The sequence below is a fragment of the Erythrolamprus reginae genome, chromosome Z, assembly GCF_031021105.1.
Source record: "Erythrolamprus reginae isolate rEryReg1 chromosome Z, rEryReg1.hap1, whole genome shotgun sequence".
NCBI classification, from domain to species: domain Eukaryota; kingdom Metazoa; phylum Chordata; class Lepidosauria; order Squamata; family Dipsadidae; genus Erythrolamprus; species Erythrolamprus reginae.
Window position 1 is genome coordinate 148,369,972 of NC_091963.1, and position 24,019 is coordinate 148,393,990.

General features: G+C 44.4%; 2 protein-coding genes across 5 annotated transcripts in view; one reads left to right on the forward strand and one right to left on the reverse strand.

Moving 5' to 3' along the window:
- Positions 1 to 416: 416 nt before the first annotated feature.
- On the reverse strand, positions 417 to 12,812 carry NEDD8 (NEDD8 ubiquitin like modifier). The gene is made up of 4 exons (XM_070726431.1): positions 12,703 to 12,812; positions 5,362 to 5,409; positions 3,932 to 4,014; positions 417 to 882 (listed from the first exon to the last, which is right to left on the reverse strand). Exons 1-4 carry the CDS (start codon positions 12,718 to 12,720, stop codon positions 795 to 797), a joined length of 237 nt encoding a protein of 78 aa, XP_070582532.1. The 5' UTR covers positions 12,721 to 12,812; the 3' UTR covers positions 417 to 794.
- Positions 12,813 to 13,374: 562 nt separating this feature from the next.
- GMPR2 (guanosine monophosphate reductase 2) overlaps positions 13,375 to 24,019 on the forward strand; it is a 21,601-nt gene continuing 10,956 nt past the window's right edge. The window contains exons 1-5 of one of the 4 annotated variants that reach the window (XM_070729776.1): positions 13,444 to 13,587; positions 14,701 to 14,807; positions 15,568 to 15,663; positions 19,113 to 19,232; positions 20,339 to 20,422. In XM_070729776.1, the coding sequence (XP_070585877.1) occupies positions 15,577 to 15,663; positions 19,113 to 19,232; positions 20,339 to 20,422 (291 nt within the window). In that variant the 5' untranslated portion in view covers positions 13,444 to 13,587; positions 14,701 to 14,807; positions 15,568 to 15,576. Of the gene's footprint in view, positions 13,588 to 14,700; positions 14,808 to 15,567; positions 15,664 to 19,112; positions 19,233 to 20,338; positions 20,423 to 24,019 lie in introns of all 4 variants that reach the window. The other 3 variants (XM_070729778.1, XM_070729775.1, XM_070729779.1) reach the window with 3 other exon arrangements.

Here is a 24,019-nt window from a genome sequence, read left to right on the forward strand (position 1 = left end):
CCTTCTCTGTGGCGGCCCCGGCCCTCTGGAACCAGCTCCCCCCTGAGATTAGAACTGCCCCCACCCCCCTGGCCTTTCGTAAGCTCCTTAAAACCCACCTCTGCAGTCAGGCATGGAGGAGTTGAGACACCTTTCCCCCAGGCTTTTTTTTATACTTATGTTTGGTATGAATGTGCTGTTTGGTTTTTTTAAAATAATGATAGGGTTTTATGTTTTTTAATATTAGATTTGTTCCACTGCTATATTGTTTTTATTACTGTTGTGAGCCGCTCGAAGAGGGGTGGCATACAAATGTAACTAATTAATTAATTAATTAATTAAAATAAATAAATAAATGTGGAGTCCACCAAAATCAAGACACCCCTACCCCTCTGAGGAAACCCTCCAGAGCCCAAGAAACACAAAAAGACGCTATGGCAGTTGTGAAACGTTTATTGAACATTTATTAGCCACAAAATGACAGGGATGATGGGGAGAGTGAGTTTGGGACCCGGGCAGGGAAACCCAGCAGGCGGAGCCTTATCCACATGCAGCGAGACTGGGAGGCTGCACCCCGTTCCCCTAAAATACAACCCACCCCCCACAACCTCTGCAATGACAGCTTGCAAAGAAACAGACATCCAAGGAGGTGGTGGTGACAGGCGGCAACTTCCTGGGATTCGGGAGAAATGGAAAAGGGGTGGGATGCGCTCAAACCTGACGGGCCACCCACAACTCCTCGAGGGGAGGGTCAGGCTCACCCACATTTCCGGGGGCTTTGGGGAAAGGGGGAGGCGGTGTGTCCGGGGGCGCCATCATCGCAGACCTCCACGCAGGGCTAGGACCAAGTGAAGGACGGAGCCGCCTTGGATCTTGTAGTCGGCGGCCGTTTTCTCATCGTTCCTGCAAAAAGGGGGGGGGGGGGAGAGTGTAGAAGAGACAAAAGCAAGGAGTGAACCCCAATTTTGGAAGAAGGGTGCCAATTCCGTACACATATATCATTCATCTTCTTTTAGCGACCCTGTATTCCCTTGTGGGGTGGAGTCCAGGGAACTGAGTGGAGCTAGCAGGGTATCTCCCCCGGGCCTACACAGTTTATGACTGGTATGTTTGTATGTATGTTTTTGCTTTTTAATAAGGTTTTATTTTTTTACTGTTTAATTATTAGATTTGTCTTACATTGTTTTATTATTGCTGTGAGCCGCCCTGAGTCTGCGGAGAGGGGTGGCATACAAATCTAATTATTATTATTATTATTATTATTAGTAGTAGTAGTAATAATAATAATAATAATAATAATAATAATAATAATAATGTCGTATGGACAGTTGGCGGAACAAAGCATTGCATGGCCAGTTCTTGGAGAAGATTGAAGGCAAAGTGGATAAAGAAAGGACCTGGTCATGGCTTACAAGTGGAACACTCAAAATGGAGACAGAAGGACTAATACTGGCGGCACAAGAACAGGCCATTAGAACAAATGCCGTCAAAGCCAGAATTGAAAAATCAACAGATGATCCAAAGTGCAGACTCTGTAAAGAGACAGAGGAAACAATCGATCACATACTCAGCTGCTGCAAAAAGATCGCACAGACTGACTACAAGCATAGACATGATGCTGTGGCACAGATGATCCACTGGAACTTGTGCCGGAACTACCATTTACCAGTGGCAAAGAACTGGTGGGATCATAAGCCCGAAAAAGTGGTCGAAAATGAGCAAGCAAAACTACTGTGGGACTTCCAACTGACCGAATTCTGAAGCATAACACACCAGACATCCTGATTGTGGAGAAAAAGAAAGTATGGATCATCGACATCGCAATCCCAGGAGACAGCAGAATTGAGGAGAAGCAGCTAGAGAAATTAGTGAAATACGAAGATCTAAAAACCAAGGTGCAACGACTCTGGCATAAGCCCGTGAAAGTGGTCCCACTGGTACTTGGCACGCTGGGCGCAGTGCCAGAAGATCTCAGCGGACATTTGAAAACCATCGGAATTGACTAAATCTCCATCTGTCAATTGCAAAAGGTCGCTTTACTGGGATCGGCAAACATAATTCGCCGCTACATCACGCAGTCCTAGGTGCTTGGCGCCCGACTGGTGATGAAATACGAATCCAGCATAGTGATCTCGTTTGCTGTGTTGTATTAACATAATAATAATAACAACAACAACAACAACAACAATAATTTACTGGCCAGATGCTCGTCCTGTCACCACTGTGGAATTCTGTTCAACTGATATACAGTGGTACCTCTATTTAAGAACTTAATTCCTTCCGTGACCAGGTTCTTAAGTAGAATTGTTCTTAAGTAGAAGCCATTTTTCCCATAGGAATCAATGTAAAAGCAAATAATGTGTGCAAACCCATTAGGAAAGAAATAAAAGCTGGGAATTTGGGTGGGAGGAGGAGGAGGAAGAAGAGGAGGAGGAGGAGGACAGTCACTGCTGAAGGAAGAAGGGGAGTCAAAAAAATCCAAAACTTTTTTAAGGCTTAAAAAAAAATAAAAGAGGGACTCTGAGGAGGAGCACGTGCAGAATTTGGGGAAGGATTGATTTCAACAACGCATGATTATGTTCAACTTGGAGGTGGTGTGGTAGGTCCATAGGCGGAGCTCTCACCTCACAATCAGGAGGGTATGAGTTCGATCCTAGGTAGAGGCAAACATTTCTCTCTCTGGGCGTAATGAGAATGTATCTGCTGAACAAAACTCAGCATTGGTGACAGGAAGGGCATCCTGCCATTAAAAAACCCCACTCTGCTTGCTCCATTCAGTTGCTCAAAACTACACCCCACACCCTGGTTTTGTTAAAATGTAGTTGATTAGAGGAAATTATGATATGTAAAGGAGGAACGGATAGTTTTCTTGGCTGGCTAATAAAACAAGCCAATGGTTTTCACGCAATTAATCAATTTGGGACTTGTCACCCCAGCCTCAGCAGGCTCAAATTACAGACAGTCCTTGCTTTATGACTGGAATTGGCACTAAGTAATGTGGTTGTAAAGCTGGGCATTAAGTGAGGACCTCGTGTGATAATGACTTCCAATTTCCTGCTGGCTTGACCAACGACTTTGCCCCTTTGCAGGGAAGGCTGTGAACAGCAATTCCTTGCTTTTCAAAGCATTCTCAGTTTGCTTCTGTTTGTTTGTTTATTTATTTATTTATTTATTAGATTTGTATGCCGCCCCTCTCCGTAGACTTGGGGCGGCTCACAGCAATAATAAACAATATATAACCAATCTAATAATTTAAAAAACACTAAAAACCCCATTATTAAAAGCAAACATACATACAAGCATACCATACATAACTGTATAGGCCCGGGGAGATATCTCAGTTCCCCCATGCCTGACAGCAAAGGTGGGTTTTAAGGAGTTTACGAAAGGCGAGGAGGGTGGGGGCAGTTCTAATCTCTGGGGGGAGCTGGTTCCAGAGGGTCGGGGCCGCCACAGAGAAGGCTCTTCCCCTGGGTCCCGCCAAACGGCATTGTTTAGTTGACGGGACCCGGAGAAGACCCACTCTGTGGGACCTAACTGGTCGCTGGGATTCGTGCGGCAGAAGGTGGTCCCTGAGGTAATCTGGTCCGGTGCCATGAAGGGCTTTATAGGTCATAACCAACACTTTGAATTGTGACCGGAAACTGATCGGCAACCAATGCAGACTGCGGAGTGTTGATGTAACATGGGCATAGCTTGGGAAGCCCATGATAGCTCTCACAGCTGCATTCTGCACAATCTGAAGTTTCCGAACACTTTTCAAAGGTAGCCCCATGTAGAGAGCGTTACAGTAGTCGAGCCCTCGAGGTGATGAGGGCATGAGTGACTGTGAGCAGTGACTCCCGGTCCAGATAGCCTCCCCGACCCCCCGCAATTTTTTTCATGATAAATCAGAAAAAAAATTATGCTGGCGTGACACACTTACTCTCCTCCCCCCCCGGTTGAAACTCACATCTGCTTGCCGCTGTAGATGAGTCGCTGCTGTTGAGGTGGGATGCCTTCCTTTTCTTCCACCCGCTCTTTTATTCTTTCCACCTAAAAGAACGAATAGCAGAGAAAGGGACAAAAAGAGAGTAAGGTCAATTTCCCCATAGGCCAGCTCTTTACCTCCACCTGTTGGAAGGGAGGGAACGAGCAACACCAGATGGTTTTAGACCAGTGTTTGTTGTTAACGTTAAAGTTGGGCAGACTTCAATTCCCAGAATCCCCCAGCTAGTTAGCCCCTTATCTTCAAGTGACCAAGTTTGGGGGGGAAAAAAACAGTTTTAGATGTTTGACTCATAACTTGGGAAGACCATAAAGGCCAAATTCGCAAAGTTTTGAAACTCACAAAGCTTCTGTAACATGCTGGCTGGCGATAGTGGGTTCCTAGGCCAGTATGGCTAATTGTGCGCAATACTGCGGCTCTGACGCACAAGCACGGGTTTGAGTGCAATCTTTCTTCCTGCACCTGTGCTAGGAATGCATGCATAGAAGCAAAAGACCTCCCAGAACGTGCGTCTCTGTGCAAGATTTTGCTACCTGCACAGGTGCAGGAAGCAAAATTTATTTATTTATTGGATTTATATGCCGCCCCTCTCCGAAGACTCGGGGCGGCTAACAACAATCATAAAATAGCGTACAATAATAATCCAATACTAAAAACGATTAAAAACCCCTTAATATAAAAAATCGAACGTACATACAAACAAACATACCATGCATAAAATTGTAAAGGCCTAGGGGGAAAGGGAATCTCAGTTCCCCCATGCCTGGCGGCAAAGGTGGGTTTTAAGTAGCTTATGAAAGGCAAGGAGGGTGGGGGCAATTCTAATCTCTGGGGGGAGTTGGTTCCAGAGGGCCAGGGCCGCCACAGAGAAGGCTCTTCCCCTGGGTCCCGCCAAACGACATTGTTTAGTTGACGGGACCCGGAGAAGACCCGCCTTCTGCCGCACGAATCCCAGCGACTGGTTAGGTCCCACAGAGTTGGTCTTCTCCGGGTCTCGTCGACTAAACAATGCCGTCAGGCGGGACCCAAGGGAAGAGCCTTCTCTGTGGCGGCCCCGGCCCTATGGAACCAGCTCCCCCCGGAGATTAGAACTTCCCCCACCTTCCTTGCCTTTTGCAAACTCCTTAAAACCCACCTCTGCCGTCAGGCATGGGGGAATTGAGACATCTCCCCCGGGCCTATACAATTCATGCATGGCATGTTTGTGTGTATGTCTGCTTTAATAATGGGTTTTTAAAAATGTTTTTAAATTATTAGATTTGTCTTGAATTGTTTTATTCTTGTTGTGAGCCGCCCCAAGTCTACGGAGATGGGCGGCATACAAATCTAATAAATATATAAACAAGGATAGTCAGCAAGATCAAAACCCACCCCGTTCTTTTGAGGGCGGATACCTTGTCAGTTGGTTCGATATCAATCTCTATCTCTTTCCCGGTCAGTGTCTGCAAAGAAAGGGGGAGGGGAACAAAACAAATAAGGTTCATCAAACCAGCACGGAGCACTCCCTCCACAGAATCCCACTCAGATTCAATTCTAAAGAGGAGATGGGAATGGAACTGCTAACTTTGCATTTGTGAGGAATTCACCTTATGCATAAATAGAATGGTATTTCATTTATCAACATTTCTGGTTTAGATCCCATTTGCACACCACACTAAGAAATCATGCCGGCGAGAGTAGAATGGGAACAGAATTAGGAATTTAGAATGAAAATTAGAGTAAAGAGAAAACAATAAATGAATAGAATAGAGTAGAGTAGAATGGAATAATAGAGTTGGGAGGGACCTTGGAGGTCTTTCAGTCCAACCCGATTAAGTAGGAAACCTTACTATGCCATTTCACATAAATGGTTGTCCAATCTCTTCTTAAAAACATCTACTTGGCCGTCCTCCTTGATCCACAGCTCACATTAGAGAAACATCTTTCAGCTGTGGCGAGGGGGACGTTTGCCCAGGTTCGCCTGGTGCACCAGTTGCGGCCCTACCTGGACCGGGAGTCACTGCTCAGTCACTCATGCCCTCATCTCCTTGAGGCTCGACTACTGTAACGCTCTCTACATGGGGCTACCTTTGAAAAGTGTTCGGAAACTTCAAATAGAAACAGAAACATAGAAGACTGATGGCAGAAAAAGACCTCATGGTCCATCTAGTCTGTCCTTATACTATTTCCTGTATTTTTATCTTAGGATGGATATATGTTTATCCCAGGCATGTTTAAATTCAGTGACTGTGGATTTACCAACCACGTCTGCTGGAAGTTTGTTCCAAGCATCTACTACTTTCAGTAAAATAATATTTTCTTATGTTGCTTTTGATCTTTCCCCCAACTAACCTCAGATTGTGTCCCCTTGTTCTTGTGTTCACTTTCCTGTTAATCGTGCAGAATGCAGCTGCGAGAGCAATCATGGGCTTCCCTAGGTATGCCCATGTCACACCAACACTCCGCAGTCTGCATTGGTTGCCGATCAGTTTCCGGTCACAATTCAAAGTGTTGGTTATGACCTATAAAGCCCTTCATGGCATTGGACCAGAATATCTCCAGGACCGCCCTCTGTCACACGAATCCCAGTGACCAGTTAGGTCCCACAGAGTTGGCCTTCTCCGGGTCCCATTGACGAAACAATATTGTCTGGCGGGACCCAGGGGAAGAGCCTTCTCTGTGGCGGCCCCAACCCCCTGGAATCAACTCCCCCGAGATTAGGATTGAGAGGCGGCATACAGATATTATTATTATTATTATTATTATTATTATTATTGATAATAACAATAATGATAATGATAATAATGATGATAATAATAATAATAATACTGTTGGAGCGTTCAGAACTTTCAGAGGCAAGCTGTTCCACAGGTTATCCATTCTGTCAGGAAATTTCTCTTTAGCTCTAGGTTGCTTCTCTCCTTGATTAGTTTCCATCCATTATTTATTCCTTGTCCTATCTTCTGGAGCTTTGGAGAATAGGTTGACTCTCTCTTCTTTGGGGCAGCCTTGAGATACTGGAACACAGCTATCTTGTCTCCCCTGGTCCTTCTTTTCATCAAACTAGACATATCCAGTTCCAGCAACCTTTCTTCCTATGTTTTAGCCTTCAGTCCCCTGATCATCTTTGTTGCTCTTCTTTGCAGAGTCTCAACATCTTTTTCTACATCGTGGAGACAAAAACTGAGTGCAGCTTTCCAAGTGTGCCCTTACCAAGGCATTGTAAAGTGGTAGTAACATCCACGTGATCTTGATTTTGCAGCCTAGAACTGTGTTGGCTTTTCTGGCAGTGGCTGCACACGGCTGGCTCAATGGTTGTCCACTAAGACTGCAAGGTCCCTCTCACATTTACTACTATTAAGTGAGCTACCACATATAACGTACTTGTGCTTTTTTGGGTTTTTTTAAGCCAATTTATAGCTCACATCTTTTAATTACCAGCTGTGCCTTCCAGAAGAGCAGGCTTCTAATTAAGATACAAAATGACTATGTCTCCAAGCTATTAATTAGATTGAGGCCTCAAGATTTTGCCTGTCTTTTCATCATCTTTGATTTAGTGGCTATTAATACTTTGAATGCAAATATCTGAACAGAATTTCAAAGAGGAAAGTTGTTCACTTGGTGAATCAGTATATCCAATGTAACAGCATTGGAAGGGGCCTTAGAGGTCTTCTAGTCCAACCCCGTTCAAGGAGATCCTATACTACTGATGGCGAACCTATGGCACGGGTGCCACACAAAGTTATATCTGCTGGCAGGTGAGCTGTTGCCCTAGCTCAGCTCCAACGTGCATGTGTATGCCGGCCAGCTAATTTTTGGCTAGCACAGAGGCTCTGGGAGTGTTTTTGGCTTCCAGAGTGCCTCCGGGGAGATGGGTGTGTGAGTGCTTTTACCCTCCCCTGCCATCAGGGAACCCTTTGGAGCCTGGGGAAGGCAAAACATGAGCCTACTGAGCCCACCAGAAGTTGGGAAACAAGCTGTTTCTGGCCTCCAGAGGTCTCTGGGAGGCAGGGGAAGCTGTTTTCACTCCCCCCAAGCATTGAATTATGGATGTGGGCACTTGCCTGCTTTTTCGGCACCCGAGAAAAAAAAGGTTCACCATCACTGTTTTATCCCATTTTTTACAGTCTTAAAAAACTTCAGTGATGAATACGGCTTCTAGTGGCAAGCTGTTCCACTGGTTAATTGTCCTCACTGTCAAGAAGTTTCTCTTTAATTCCAGGTTGCTTCTCTCCTTGATTATTTTCCAACAGTTGTTTCTTGTCCTGCCTTCAGGTGTTTTGGATAGTAATTTGTCCTTTTTCTTTGTGACAGCCCCTCAAATATTGGAAGACTGCTATCATGTCCTCCCCCAATCCTTCTCCTCACGAAATGAATTTTTATTAAACCCTTCAATTCATTCCTTTTTCTGGAAGAGTGCTCTGGATGTAGGGAAACCTAAGGCAATCTGAGCTGGAGTGAATTTACCTTTGAACAGAATTATCCTCTTTTCAGTTTCGGTCAGCAAGTAATTTTTTTCTAGTGATTACAAAGGATATGGAGTTGAATGAATCATGCGATGAATACTTAAGGCTAACAAAGTACATGCGGTCCATCTGAACTCGGGAGAGGTGTGAAAGCACAATACACTACCAGGGTTGACTGAAACAACAACAATAACAATATTAAACCTGTATGCTCCCTGTCTTTCAATGCTCCAGACACAGTTCCTAACCATTACAATAAAATCAGTTGAGATTTAGTTAGAAAGACCAAATAACAAGACCGATGAAGTGAGGGGAATTTCATTCTCCTTTGCTGGAGCCTGGGAGAAAATGCCAGGGGTGGGGAGTGGGAATCAAAAGTATGATTAGATGTTAGAAATGGCCAGACTCCTCCATCTTCTACATGATAAGAGTGAACCCTCACAAGATGGATGGAAAGCAGTTGGCTGGACAAGCCAATGGGTTTTAGGCGGTAAAACAGGAAGCAAGCCGCTTAGAGTCACCTGACCCCTAAGATGGATGGCAAATAAACTTGATAAACAAACAATGCACAGTTTAAAGCAGTTTATATGTGAAAGTTTAGGCGGAAAATGCGAGATTATTGCTGGGGTTGGTTGGACAGTCAGCCAGATGTTCAGACCTAATTCATTAGATTCAGCCAGATGTTGACTGGATTTGATAGAATTCTTTATTGCCCAAGTGTGACAGCACACACATGGAATTTGTCTTTGGTGCATATGCTCTCAGTGTACATAAAAGAAAAAAGATACATTGGTCAAGAATCATGAGGTACTTGATTTGGCTTCTGATGTATGTATGCATGTTTTTTCCGTTGATTGTAGTCTAGACCAGTGTTTCCCAACCTTGGCAACTTGAAGATATCTGGACTTCAACTCCCAGAATTCCCCAGCCAGAATTCTGGGAGTTGAAGTCCAAATATCTTCAAGTTGCCAAGGTTGGGAAATACTGGTCTAGAGGTTAAAGCTACTGCCTTATAGGCAGACAGATTTTCACAAGTATAGGTATATAGCTGTTGGCGTATTTGGGTCTTTTCCCATGTAAAATTGAATTTTACATGAGTAAAGACCTGAATACGTCAACACACACACATATATATGTTCAAATCCCAGTGAGCGTATGGCTAGCTGATTCAGCAAAAACATGTGACACACACACTCACAAACACACATAAAGACGATTTTTGGGGGAGTCATCCTTCCTTTTCATTATTAGCAATGATATGTTACACAACACACACCTTTATATACAGTGATCCCTCGATTAGCACGGTCTCGATTAGTGCGAAACGCTGCAACGCGGTTTTTCAAAAAATATTAATTAAAAAATACTCCACAGTTTTTTTGCTATACCATGGTTTTTCCCACCCGATGACGTCATACGTCATCACCAAGAGTCACTTCTCTGTCTCTTTCTCTTTCTTTCCTGTCACTATGCTTCAATCATTTTCTCATTTCTCTTTTTTCTCCCCTTTTTTCTATCATTTCTCTCTCTCTTTCTTCCTCTCTCACACTCTCTTCCTCCCTTCTCTCTCCCCCCCTCCACTTGCCCACGAGAAGAAAAAAAGCAACCTCTGCCGGGCAGCTCCCCTTGTGCCCCCGCTTTGTGCCTGCCTCTTTTGGGGATTTCTTTTTCTTTTCTTTTTTGCGCTGGCAGCGGGAGCTGTTGGGGAGGGCTCTGCCGGGAAGGCCTCTCAGCTGCAGAGCCGAATGGGGGTGGAGGCAACAGCGGAGCCCGGCGCTGGGGCCATGCGAGGCTGTTCATCCAGGGGGGCGTGGACTGGCAAGTCGCCCTCCTTTCTCTCTCTTTCTCAAGATCGCTTGCCGCTTGCCTATTGCAGCGAAGGAGGCGAAGCAAGGCTCCAAGCTGCAAAGCGGCAAGCGATCTTGGAGTTTCCCCTTTGCCTGGGCGGCAGGAAGACCAAGGGAAGGTTCCTTCAGCCGCCCAACACCTGATCCGCTCCGCAGCGCGGCAGCAGCGAGGAGCCGAAGATGGGGTTTCCCCTTTGCCTTTACCCTATCTTCGGCTCCTCGCTGCTTCCGCGCTGCGGAGCAGATCAGCTGTTGGGCGGCTGAAGGAAACTTCCCTTGGTCTTCCCCGCCGCCCACACGCAAACTCCACCATCTGCGCATGTGCGGCCATGAAAAAAATGGCGCACAAGCGCAGATGGTGGTTTTTACTTCCGCATCCAGTATAACGCGGAAATCGGTTAGCGCGGGAGGTCTTGGAACGTAACCCCCGCGCTAACCGAGAGATCACTGTATACAGAAATATATATGTAGACATACACACATACATATATATATTCATCAGAATGCTTGGCAACCGACTCACATTTATAACTGTCCCGGGGCTCGCCTTTTGCGACCTTCCAACAAAGGAAAGTCAATGGGGGATTGGGAAGCCGGATTTACTCAACGACTGTGTTCCTTGACTTAACGGCTGCAGCGCTTGGCTTAACAACCGCGGCAAGAAAGGTGGTTTAACCTCCCCCCTCCAAACTGGCTTGCACAACTGACTTCTCATTGATGACAGTCATAAGTCGAGGGCTACCTATACTAATGTACAGGGGGTGGACAAAAAAACAGAAACACTTGACTTTTTGGCATCATGTTTGAACATGTTCAAATCAATCAAAACTTGACATATTTTAATGTTTTTTAAAAATTCCGTTATTTTATATGTTTTTTTAAACAACCGTTTTTTACAGAAATTTAAGGAAATTGGTTATAACCTTCTAGAAATAGCAGACCTCTCAGACTTTCAAAGAGGCCAAATTGTTGGTGCTCGAATGGCAGGCACTAGTGTAACAGAAAGTGCCCGAATGTTTGGGGTTTCAAGAGGTAATGTCTCAAAAGTAATGACTGTTTTTGAAAGAGAAGGGAAAACGTTCTCAGCCAAGCACAGGTCTGGTTGAAAGTCGAAGTTGTCTGAGAGAGACCGTCAAGCGAATTGTTAGAGCGGATCGCAAGACCGCAGCTCCTAAAATCACTGCAGAGCTCAATAAACATTTACAGAACCTAGTTTCCTCAAAAACTGTTTGAAGGGAGCTTTACAAATCTGGATTCCATGGAAGAGCTGCAATTAGAAAACCTCTTTCTCTCAAAGACAAATGTTTCAAAGCATTTAGAGTGGTGTAGAAACCACCAGAAATGGTCCCTTGAGCAATGGCAAAATGTGATTTTCTCTGACGAATCATTGTTTACCATTTTTCCGACCTCCAGCCATGTTTACGTTTAGAGACAGCCAAAAAAATAATTTCATCGAGACTGCCTTCTCCCAACGTCAAACACGTGTGTGTGTTCAGTGATGATCTAAAGTGCTATTTCTTGGAAATCCACTGGGTCAATGATTTCCCTTCATGGAAGAATTAACAGCCATCACTATTTAGGAATTTTGGCTGGCCAAATTCATCCCATGGTTCAAGAACTGTTTCTAAAGGGGGATGCCCTCTTTCATGATGATAATGCACCAATTCATAGAGCAAGAATTGTTAAAGAATGGCACAAGGAACATTCTAATGCAGTTCAGCATCTCATCTGGTCACCACAATCACCAGACCTCAACATTATTGAGCATTTATTGTCAATTTTAGAATTTCAAGTAAGAAGTCGATTTCCACCACCATCCTCTCTAAAAGAACTGGACGATGCTTTAACTGAAGAATGAGCTAAAATTCCTTTGGAAACAATTCACAATTTGTATGGATCAATATCTCGGAGAACTGAGGCTATATTTGCCGCAAAAGGTGGACCAATACCATATTAAAAGATATTTTGATGATTTCTCAAGGTGTTTCCCTTTTTTTGTCCACCCCCTGTACATTGGTGACTCATTCTGTTGGGTCGTCCAATTAGTAAAGCCTTTGTTTGTGTGTGTGTATTTGTGAAGGAATATCCTAAAAGCAACATAAATATCCTCGGGCTTTGACCGAAGGAGGCTACATCGCTGGGGTTGTGGGGTCTTTTTGTGGGGACTGTGTGTCCCCTGACACAACCTCTTTTGTACGAGGATTCCAGCAACCAGGGAGGCCCCTATAGAAGGCCGACCTTCATGGGATGGAGCGCTGGCGGCTGAAAGGAAAGAAAATAAAAAAATAGAAAAAGCTCCACCGGTTGGGCTTCTGCCTGCCGGCGCCTCAGAGCCGCCCATAATGCACCGCGGCTGGCTCTCCTAAAGGATGCTTGTCTCAGCGAACGTGGAAGGGGCCCCCGTTAGTGGCTCTCCTTCCGTCGGAGCCTGCCCCCGCCTCACCTTCACTTTGATCAGCATCGTGGCCGCTTCGCTCGCTCGCTCGCTCGCCCACCCGGCTCAGTACCTCAGCTGCCGCCCAACCTCCGACCTCGGAAGCGGAACTGGCTTTTTCGCAAGGCGCCTGGCTCCCTAAGGATTGTTTCCGCTCGTCTGTGACGTCATTTCCGTCTCTTGGTCTTCACGCAAAGCCAGGAGACAAGCTTTCTTATCTTTCCGCCGCTGTCGCGTTATGGGAGACGCTGACTTTTTTTTTCCCCGCTAGGGTCGCTGGGATTAAAAATGGAGCGGATGACTCAATTTCCCACCATACCCTGCGAATCCGTCACGGCTCTTCTTTTTGATAGGCTGCTTAAAAGAAAGAGACATACAAATCTAATAAATAAATAAATAAATAAGAGACCGCCGATAGCGTGAAGGAAGGAACTATAATTCCATTTTTTAATAATAATGAATAATTATTAGAAATCAGAATTAATAATTGTAGAATTATTGAAAGCTTTGTTCTACCGCTTAAAAAAACAAACAAGCATGGCCGCTCGGAGACAAAGCTGAGACGCTTTGACCTCAGGGAGTTGTAGTTTTTCTTCTGCAGTTAACTGGTTACCGTTTGCCTCTGCGACTGACGTCATCCCGTTTAAGCGCGCTCCCTTACGGGAGATGTAGTTTTAACAACCCTTGTGGGCTTTGTAGGCGCTTGGGATGCGAACTACGTTTCCCATGAGGCATTGCTCCTCCATTAACAGAGAACTGCTGCCAGATTCGAGGGGCTTAGCGGAGACCTTGGAAGCTGAAAGCGGATCGGAGTCGCTCGTTTTTTTCTCCCCTCTGGGAGCCCCAAAAGACCGGAAGCGGACCGAAAGCGAAAAACGGGGAACCGGAAGTGCGGTTTGTGCACCCCCTATAGACTCCGCCGCACCCATAAAAATTGGTCACATGGGATGTGATGCCATCTTTGAGATACCAATCCGGGGATTCTAAATTGGGGTGCAAATTTAGCATCCTTTAAGCCAGTGTTCCCCAATTTTGCAACTTGAAAATGGGTGGACTTCGACTCCCAGAATTCCCCAGTCAGCATAGCTGGCTGGGGAATTCTGGGAGTTGAAGTCACAAATCTTAAATTGTCCAAGATTGGTAAAACAATTGTTTGGGCTAACCTGGCATTCCCCAATCTCATGCCCTCCAGCTGGGCTAGGACTACAATTACAATTTCAAGAAACTGTACCTGGTGACTTGTGTGCATTGAAGTAATGGTGGTTTGGAGAGATTGGAGATTAGCATGATCAAAGTGTTTAGGGCAGTTGCTGGCTGAGGCGCGTGGGAATTGTAGTCCCTCCAGATAAGAGAGGTAAAGTGCAAGCCAACCAAGGCATCCATCCCTAACATGAAAGAACTGTAACAAAGAGTGGTCCAAGCCCATCTTCAGAGGTGGATCTGAAGCTTCCTGGTTTGGGATGAAGCGATTGGGCCCTGTGGAACTCTTAGCATGGGCAGAGGTAGCCTTAGCATGACAGGCAGCGGGAGTTTTCAAGAATCTGTCTGGTGACTTGTGTGCGTTGAAATAATGGTGGTTTGGAGAAATTGGAGATTAGGATGATAAAAGGGTTTAGGGCCGTGCTTCTTAACCTGGGAGTCCCCTTTGAGGGTCGAACAACCATTTCACGGGGGTCGCCTAAGACCTCGGGAAAAGACAAATTTCCCATGGCGTTAGCAACTAAAGTTTCTATTCTGGCGCCTTGGAACATATTTTTACAATCCGACCAATCAGGCATTTACAGTGAGTGTTCCTCTGACTTTCCTGCCAATCAGCTGCAAGCTCTGTTAGGAGAATTGGTGCTAGACTTATGGTTGGGGGTCACCACAACATGAGGAACTGTATTAAGGGGTCGTGACATTAGAAAGATTGAGAACCACTGGGTTAGGGGAAGGAGAGATTCACTTGAGATAAAGTTGGACTATTGAAATGCGATTCAATTTTATTAATTAATTTATTTTCTTCAGAATGACGGGAATGGCCAGGGAGAAGTGGAGGAAAATGGTGACAAGGCGGTTATAAACATTTATTGGTAGCAACTTTTCGTTCCTGAAGGCAACAGAACTCACCCAGAGTAAGAGAGCTGAAAATATCACAACGTTAAAAGTGTAATTGGAAAATGATCATTAACCACTTTGAGTTACACATCCAGGTGATATTTGCCCCAAAGGTCTTTTTTTCAAAAGGCAACTTGACTTTTGTTTTTCACTTCTTATTCCATACCCATTTCAGGTAGTCCTCAATTTATGACCACTATTGAGCCCAAAAGTTCTGTTGATTAAGCAAAACATTTGCTCTGTTTCAATTACCTTTCTTGCCGCGGTTGTTAAGTGAATAATTAAAATTGATAAATTAGTAACCTGGTCGTAGCGAAGAGCTATCAAAATGTTTACTACCGCACTATGGGCGTGGCTTATGCAGGATGCCTTTCAACATCTTTCAGTGCAAATTGGGTGCTCTGGGGTAGAGCTCCATTTTTGTTACCCCACTGTGTTCCATGCTAACGACCAGATGACTTCCACCCTCCACCATTGGGTCAGAACTGAAGAAGAAGCTTGGAGGAGAAGCAAAATATTTTGTAGGAAAAATACCTTGAAAAATACAAAGTCCAGTTGCCTTTTGAAAAAGCAAGGGATGGCCAATGGAAAATAATTTGCATCGGAGAACTTTTAACAATAGAATAAAAAAGAAGAAGAGAAAGAAAGAAAGAGAGGAGATTTGTTCTGCTGATTATTCTGTCAGGAAAAAAGGTTTAGAGAAGAAAAGGTTTGAGTTTCGCCTCTGCTGTTCCAGAATTCCAGAGGTTTTGCTTTTTATTTTTTTTTATTTTACAGGAATCCAAAATGCCCCACATAGATAATGACATCAAATTAGACTTCAAGGATGTCCTACTGAGACCAAAAAGAAGTACACTCAAATCCCGGAGCGAGGTAAAAGGAATTTTTAAAAAAATCCCTTCTCCCTGCCGATGACAAGGCAGCCATTATAACAATAATTGAGATAACTATATGTGCAGAATAAAAAATAAATAAATGTACACCTCTGGTTTTAAAAGTCAGAGAAATGCAAGATTACTTAGCGTTTTTCTCTCCCTGAAAAATTGTGCTGTGTTTGGCAGGGTGGATGAAGGAAACAAATTCTTGGATGAGTACGAGTGTATTATAGCAAGTAGAAACAAAAAGAATGCGTATTAAATAAAAGTTAAAAAAAAATACTTTATTGTCATTGTATGTAATATATGCAGTATACCCATTCACAGAATTCCCAATGATCAGAACAAGCACACATAACAATCCCAAAAACACACTCTCATCTGCCATAAATCCACATCCAAACATCTGCCCAACAGACTAAGTAATGCTGTCCTAATAGCTCACTGATGGGAATCCTTTAGTTCATTGTTAATTGCAATTATAGTTCTGAGATAAAAACTATTCAAAAAATGTGTGATCTGAGTTTTTTTATTTTTTTTAATCTTCATATTTTCCACATCCATATCAAATCATTAAAACACAGCCACCCAATCTACTTGCTCCATTCAAACCAAATCTCCACCCCCACCACTATTTATAAGGAACAAATGGCAGTTGCAAACAAACTATATCTACAGCAGCACGAAGCTTATAACTTCAGCCTGATGATGGTGAATGTGATTTCACCGAAACGTCGCATAGACACTCAAAATATTACACGGGGCAAAACCCGAACTCAGAACAATCTACATATATATATATATCTACGAAATATATATATAAATGTATATATATTTATATATTTATACATATATAAATCTACGAAAACAAACATATATATATATATATACAGTGGTACCTCGAGATACGAGTTTAATTCGTTCCAGACCTGGGCTCTTAAGTCGAGCAGCTCTTATCTCGAACGACTTTTCCCCATAGGAATTAATGTAAATAATTTTAATTGGTTCCAGCCCTCAAAAAACTCACAAAGTTAGTCTAAATTATGCAGAAAGACATGTTTTTAATGAAGAAATGTACATGTACATATAAATGAATAATGAAGTTTCTTTCACTTAACTTGTAAACTTTCTTAAACTTTTAAATTTACATATGTTCAACTTCTCTGCCACCCAATCCTGTAGGACAGAGGTCCCCAACCCTTTTTGCACCAGGGACCGGCTTTAAGCGATCAAGAGAGGAATGGGTGAATGAATGGACGGAGGGTGGGAAGGAAGGAAGGAAGGAAAGAGGGAAGGGACAGGAACAGAGGAAGGAAGCAAGGAAACTTATGAAAGGGGAGAGTAAGAGAGGAATGAGTGAAGGGAGGGAGGGAGGGAAGAAGGTGGGAAGGAGAAAGAAAAGAAGAAATAGAGGAAGGGAAGGTAAAAGAGAGAAAGAAAAAGAGCAAGAAAGAAAGCAAGCAAGCAAGAAAGAAAGAAATAAAGGGGGAAGGGACAGGAACAGAGGAAGGAAGCAAGGAAACTTATGAAAGGGGAGAGTAAGAGAGGAATGAGTGAAAGGAGGGAGGGAGGGAAGAAGGTGGGAAGGAGAAAGAAAAGAAGAAATAGAGGAAGGGAAGGTAAAAGAGAGAAAGAAAAAGAGCAAGAAAGAAAGCTGCAAGCACCCCCCCGAGCCCCCCAGGCCGGCTGCAACCTTTTAAAACACGTGCGCCACTTCGCAGCTGTCTCCTGAAGCCGAACGCGGAAGTTAGCGTTTGGCTTCAGGAGACAGCTCCTTGGCGCTTGTATCTCGAATTTGGGCTTGTAAGTAGAACAAAAATATCTCTCCCCTCCCAGCTCTTATCTCGAGTTGCTCTTAAGTAGAGCAGCTCTTATGTCGGGGTTCCACTGTATATACATATATATACATATATATATATATATATATATATATATATATATATATTTGTTTTCGTAAATTTTCACGGGTATATGTATGTAGATTGTTCTGAGTTCGGGTTTTGCCCTGTGTAATGTTTTGCATGTCTATGCGACGTTTCGGTGAAATCACATTCACCATCTTCAGGCTGGAGTTCCAATCTTTGTGTTGTTGTAAACACAACACAAAGATTGGAACTCCAGCCTGAAGATGGTGAATGTGATTTCACCGAAACGTCGCATAGACATGCAAAACATTACACAGGGCAAAACCCGAACTCAGAACAATCTACATATATACATATATATATATAAATATGTCACATGTTTGTTTGTTTTTTTGCTGAATTTGAAAATTAAGGGAGACTAGGATAGATCTATTTCGGCCTTACTTTGGCCTCATCAGCTAGCCATACCCATTGGGACTTGAACCTGCAACCTTTGCCTTGTAAGGCAGAGAATTATCCTCTAGGCTACATTATCCAATCCCTTCAGCTTCAATATATACATACATGCATACATACATACATACATACATACATACATACATACATACATACACACACACACATATACACACATTAGGTAACATCTACGAAAACAAATATATACATTAATATCAATACTTTATTTATTAATTTATTAATTAGATTTCTATGCCGCTCTTCCCACAGTGACTCAGGGTGGCATACAATATCATAAATACAATAATGCATAAAAGAAATCTAATTTAAAAGACTGATATAGATTACTAAAAATGTTAAAACCCCATATACAGACATACACACTCATCAGATTCAATCATTCATACTATAGGCTGGAGACAATCTCAGTGCTCATGCCCCCCGTGCCTGCTGGCAGAGGTGGGTTTTCAGAGCTTTACGAAAGACTAAGAGGAACGTATCTCTGGGGGGAGTTTGTTCCAGAGGGCCAGGGCCGCCACAGAGAAGACCTTCTCCTTGGTCCCACCAGATGACATTGTATGGCCGGCGGGACCTGGAGAAGGCCGACTCTGGGACTTAATTGGCTGCTGGGATACTTATATAGTATATAAGTATATAGTATGTAATATTATATATTACACATGGGCTGATGATTGCATGGGCAAAAAATGTCAGACATAATATACACCTGGTGGATTGGGAGCAAATTTGGACTAAATATTAAATTAACAACACCAATGGCATGCAAAGAAAGTTACTGTAAAATGTTCTATTGGTGGCACTTGGCCCCAACAAGATTGGCAAAAATATACCGAAACTCTAGTCTGACCATTGCAAATGTAAATGTAAAATAGAGCAAGAAAATGTCATAAATAGAGAAAATAGAGTTAAATGTCATGAGGTTGGGACGTTTCTCCTCCTGGTGGCCTGCAGAAGAGGGGTGATGGGGGATTGACTAGCTGTCATTCCTGGTGGCTTAAAGTCAAGGCAGAGGTCAAATGGAACCAAGGTTGGGAGAATCAACTTTCAAAGTTTTGGGGAATTACATTTTGGGTCTGGATTTGGGCCCATTTTTGTCTCTTTCTAGGTGGATCTCATGAGGTCCTTCACCTTCCGTAACTCCAAGCAGACCTACACGGGGATACCCATCATCGCGGCCAACATGGACACGGTGGGGACCTTTGAGATGGCCAAGGCTTTGTGCAAGGTATGATTTCCCCAAAAACCCAGCTATAATATCTGCCTGCCTGCCTTTCTGTTCTGTCCCAGCACCAAGCCCCTCCCCCCCAAGAATCAGATGCAGACCCCTGGATTAACAAATAAAAGTTTTACTATGTACAAAAGTCTTATGCAGTTGAGTCTTTTCGCAAAGAAGTTAATTGCTAGCAAAAACTTCACCGCTCTACAATCAGAGTGGTCTCAGCAGCTGGTCAGAGTCCCAGGAATAAATACAGCAAATAATTACTAGATTGTAGTAGGTTTTCTTATCGCTGACTTACAGAATTTGGCTAGAAGCCCTGCCTTTTCTTTCCTCTTTCCTTTCTTTCCTTTCTCCTTCCTTTCTTCTCTCTTCCCTCCTTCTCTGTTCCTTCCCTCTCTCCTTCTCTCTTTGTCCCTCCTTCCTCTTCTTCACATGTTGTTCTTCTCTGTTCCTTCAATTCTTTTATTCTTTCTCCTTCCTTCCTTTACTTCCCTCCTTTCTGTTCCTTTGCTCTCATCTTTTTTGTTTCTTTTTCTTTCTTTCCTTCTGTCCTTCCTTCCCTCCTCTCTCTTTCTCCTTCCATTCCTTTTCCTTTTCTGTTCCTTCCCTCCTTCTCTCATTTTTCTTTCTCCTTTTCTCCTTTCCTCCTTTTCTTTCCTCTTTCTTGCTCTCTCCTTTCCTTCCCTCCTTCATTTCTTTTCCTTTTTCCTTTTTCTTTCTGTTTCCTTCCTTCCTTCCATCCCTCTTTCTTTGTTTCCTTCCTTTCTTCTTACCTTCCTTCCTTTCTTTCTTCCCTTCATCTTTCTTTCTTTCTTTCTTCCCTTCATCTTTCTTTCTCTCCTTTCCTTTTTTTTCTCTCTCTCTCTCCTCTCTTCCTTTTTTAAATAAATCCAGGCAGCAAACGTGTCTATCACACTTTCCTCCTCCTATTTTCCGCTATAGCATCAGCCCATGTGAAGTGGGCAGAGCCGAGAGTCAGGGACTGGCCCAGCATCACTCGGTTACCTCGGGTGGGACTTGAACTCAATGTTCGGCCGCTTTCTAGCTGGGTGGGTGTCTCAACTGCTCACTTTATTCTTCCCATGCTGTTTCTCCCCCCCCCCCTTCCCCAGTTCTCTCTCTTCACAGCCATCCACAAACACTGCAGTTTGCAGGAGTGGAAAGAATTTGCAGCTCAGAATCCAGATTGTCTCCAGGTAAGCGTGGGAACCTTCATTTCTCCTTCCTGCTTTTGCATCCACCCTGCTTGTTAATCCTCCACTTATGACCATTTTCAGTTCTGTTACACATTTTGCTACCCCCCACCCCCCCAATTCTCCGATTTGGGCCCCAATGGAATTTTAATATTTATTATTTTACTTACTATAAGCTGCAAGCCAACTATTGGCTGGGGAAGTCTGCTCTACCCACTTACTCTACCCAGTGGGAGTAAGTCACATTGAATTGAGGGGAGCCTGTTTTCGGTTAGGCAGGCACAGGCTACCGTGGTTAGGTCCCTCTTTTGACACGGGGCCAGGCCAGCTTCATCAATCGTGCATCAGATCGTGCAAAATGCAGCTGCGAGAGCAGTCATGGGCCTACCTAGGTATGCCCATGTTTCACCATCACTCCGCAGTCTGCATTGGCTGCCGATCAATTTCCGGTCACAATTCAAAGTGTTGGTTATGACCTTTAAAGCCCTTCATGGCATCGGACCAGAATATCTCCGAGACCGCCTCCTGCCGCACGAATCCCAGCGACCGATTAGGTCCCACAGAGTGGGCCTTCTCCGGGTCCCGTCAACTAAACAATGTCGGTTGGCGGGCCCCAGGGGAAGAGCCTTCTCTGTGGTGGCACCGGCCCTCTGGAACCAACTCCCCCCGGAGATTAGAACTGCCCCTACTCTTCCTGCCTTCCGTAAACTCCTTAAAACCCACATTTGCCATCAGGCATGGGGGAACTGAAACATCTCCCCCTGGGCACGTTTAATTTATGCATGGTATGTCTGTGTGTGTGTCTGCTAGCATACGGGGTTTTTAAATAGTTAAATATTTTAAATTTGTCTGATTGCTTATGATTTGTTTCTACATGTTGTGAGCTGCCCCGAGTCTTCGGAGAGGGGCGGCATACAAATCTAAGTAATAAATAAATAAATAAATAAATAAATAAATAAATAATAAATCAAGCCGATGTTTTTGTGTGGATGCTGTCAAAGTCCCTGATGAAGACAATGTCTTCAAAAGGGGCTAAGTGCAACCCAGCCGTGTGGGGTCACTCACGCACGCGAATCCTAGAAAGAAGACTTGGACACATTCTCTCTCTGGGTGAAGTGACACAGTCTGCATTGGTTGCCGATCAGTTTCCGGTCACAATTCAAAGTGTTGGTTATGACCTATAAAGCCCTTCATGGCACCGGACCAGATTATCTCAGGGACCGCCTTCTGCCGCACGAATCCCAGCGACCAGTTAGGTCCCACAGAGTGGGCCTTCTCCGGGTCCCGTCAACTAAACAATGCCGTTTGGCGGGACCCAGGGGAAGAGCCTTCTCTGTGGCGGCCCCGACCCTCTGGAACCAGCTCCCCCCAGAGATCAGAATTGCCCCCACCCTCCTTGCCTTTCGTAAGCTACTTAAAAACCCACCTCTGCCACCAGGCATGGGGGAATGAAGACTTTTTCTCCCCCTAGGCCGTCACAACTGTATATATGGTATGCTTGTATGTATGTTTGGTTTTTATATATTAAGGGGTTTTAAATTTGCTTTTAGTATTGGATTTTATGATTGTTGTTAGCCGCCCCGAGTTTTCGGAGAAGGGCGGCATATAAAGCCAATAAAACTTGAAACTTGAAACATGTACCTCTTTTTATTTGGGAGCATAAGCAAAATGGGGATAATTACACGTACATGTCAAGTGATACATCCAATAACGTAACTTCAAACATATCTTTTGAGTTCTTCCTTTTCCCCCAGATATCACAAACCAATTTCCTAGAAACACTTCCTCAGAGCAGATGTTTCTCACACCTAATTTCTCTGAAGCCTTCTGCCTTAATCACATCTAATCTTCCTTAATCACCCTCTCGTCCTGTGTATTTATTTATTTATTTTATTTATTTATTAGATTTGTATGCCGCCCCTCTCCGAAGACTCAGGGCGGCTAACAACAACAAAGTAAACAATGTAACAAATCTAATATTAAAAAATAATCTAAAAAACCCCCAATTTAAAAGACCACTCATACATACAAGCATACCATGTATAAATTCTATAAGCCTAGGGGGAAGGGAAAAAATTTCAGTTCCCCCATGCCTGACGACAGAGGTGGGTTTTAAGGAGCTTGCGAAAGGCAAGGAGGGTGGGGGCAACTCTGATATCTGGGGGCAGCTGGTTCCAGAGGGTCGGGGCCGCCACAGAAAAGGCTCTTCTCCTGGGTCCCGCCAAATGACATTGTTTAGTCGATGGGACCCGGAGAAGGCCAACTCTGTGGGACCTAACCGGTCGCTGGGATTTGTGCGGCAGAAGGCTGTCCCGGAGATATTCCGGTCCGATGCCATGAAGGGCTTTATAGGTCATAACCAACACTTTGAATTGTGACCGGAAATTGATCGGCAACCAATGCAGACTGCGGAGTGTTGGTGTAACATGGGCATGCCTTGGGAAGCCCATGATTGCTCTCGCAGCTGCATTTTGCATGATCTGAAGTTTCTGAACACTTTTCAAAGGTAGCCCCATGTAGAGAGCGTTACAGTATTCGAGCCTCGAGGTGATGAGGGCATGAGTGACTGTGAGCAGTGAGTCCCGGTCCAGATCGGGCCGCAACTGGTGCACCAGGCGAACCTGGGGAAACGCCCTCCTCGCCACAGCTGAAAGATGGTTCTCTAATGTGAGCTGCTTCAGGCAATGTAAATCTCCCCCTTTGATCGTATCACGTCCTGTCCGGAGTGATGTAAACTTTGTTTTTCAGTGAGATGTTTATTGAGCCCTTTCGTTTCCCTTCACCAGTAATTACCAGGAATACAGACTAGGCAAGTTAGTGCTGTCCTATCCTGGCTTATAATAGATTCAGGGTAATCAGAGTGTTTTTATGCTAGAGGTCCAGATATAAATCCTATTCTAACATTTATGCCATACTGCAACATTTTTGGGTCACTGGCCTGGCCCGTAAGCGCCGCCTCTGCCGAGCACTCACGGCGAATGGTGTGGAAAGGAGGATTTAGGGTGCCGTTTGAAGCTTTCGCCCAGCTGCAGGGGATGCTCCTCCTTGTCCAGCAGCTGGTTTGCCACACCGTCCACGGCTACTGTGGTACCCGCCAAGAACAACTGGAACTCACGCAGTCGCTCCACTCCGCCTTGCTGCCTTCTCTTCCGGGCTCGGAGCAGTGTGCAACTGGGAAAATATTCCCCATCCTGGGAAATCAATTGAGAGGGACCATGCGTGTTCCCCGGGGTCCCATGCGCCTCCCTGGCATTGCTCTGTGCTCCCCCAGGCTGGCGCGTTCCAGTATTTGAGAAGGAATGGGTTAACCGTAGGTTAACGTCTTTGCGTGACTTTTCAACTCAGTCTGATGTAGTTTAATGTACAGTGGTACCTCATCTTACGAACGCCTCTTCTAACGAACTTTTCGAGATACAAACCTGGTGTTTTAAGATTTTTTTGCCTCTTCTTCCGAACTATTTTCACCTTACGAACCCAAGCCGCTGCTGCTAGGATGAAGGGGTTTCTTTTTTTCCCTTTTTTGAAGAAAGAAAAGGGAGGGGCAGCTTGGAGGGGGAAAGAGTTTGCATTAACAAAAGTAGAACAGCGTGCTTGCAGAGG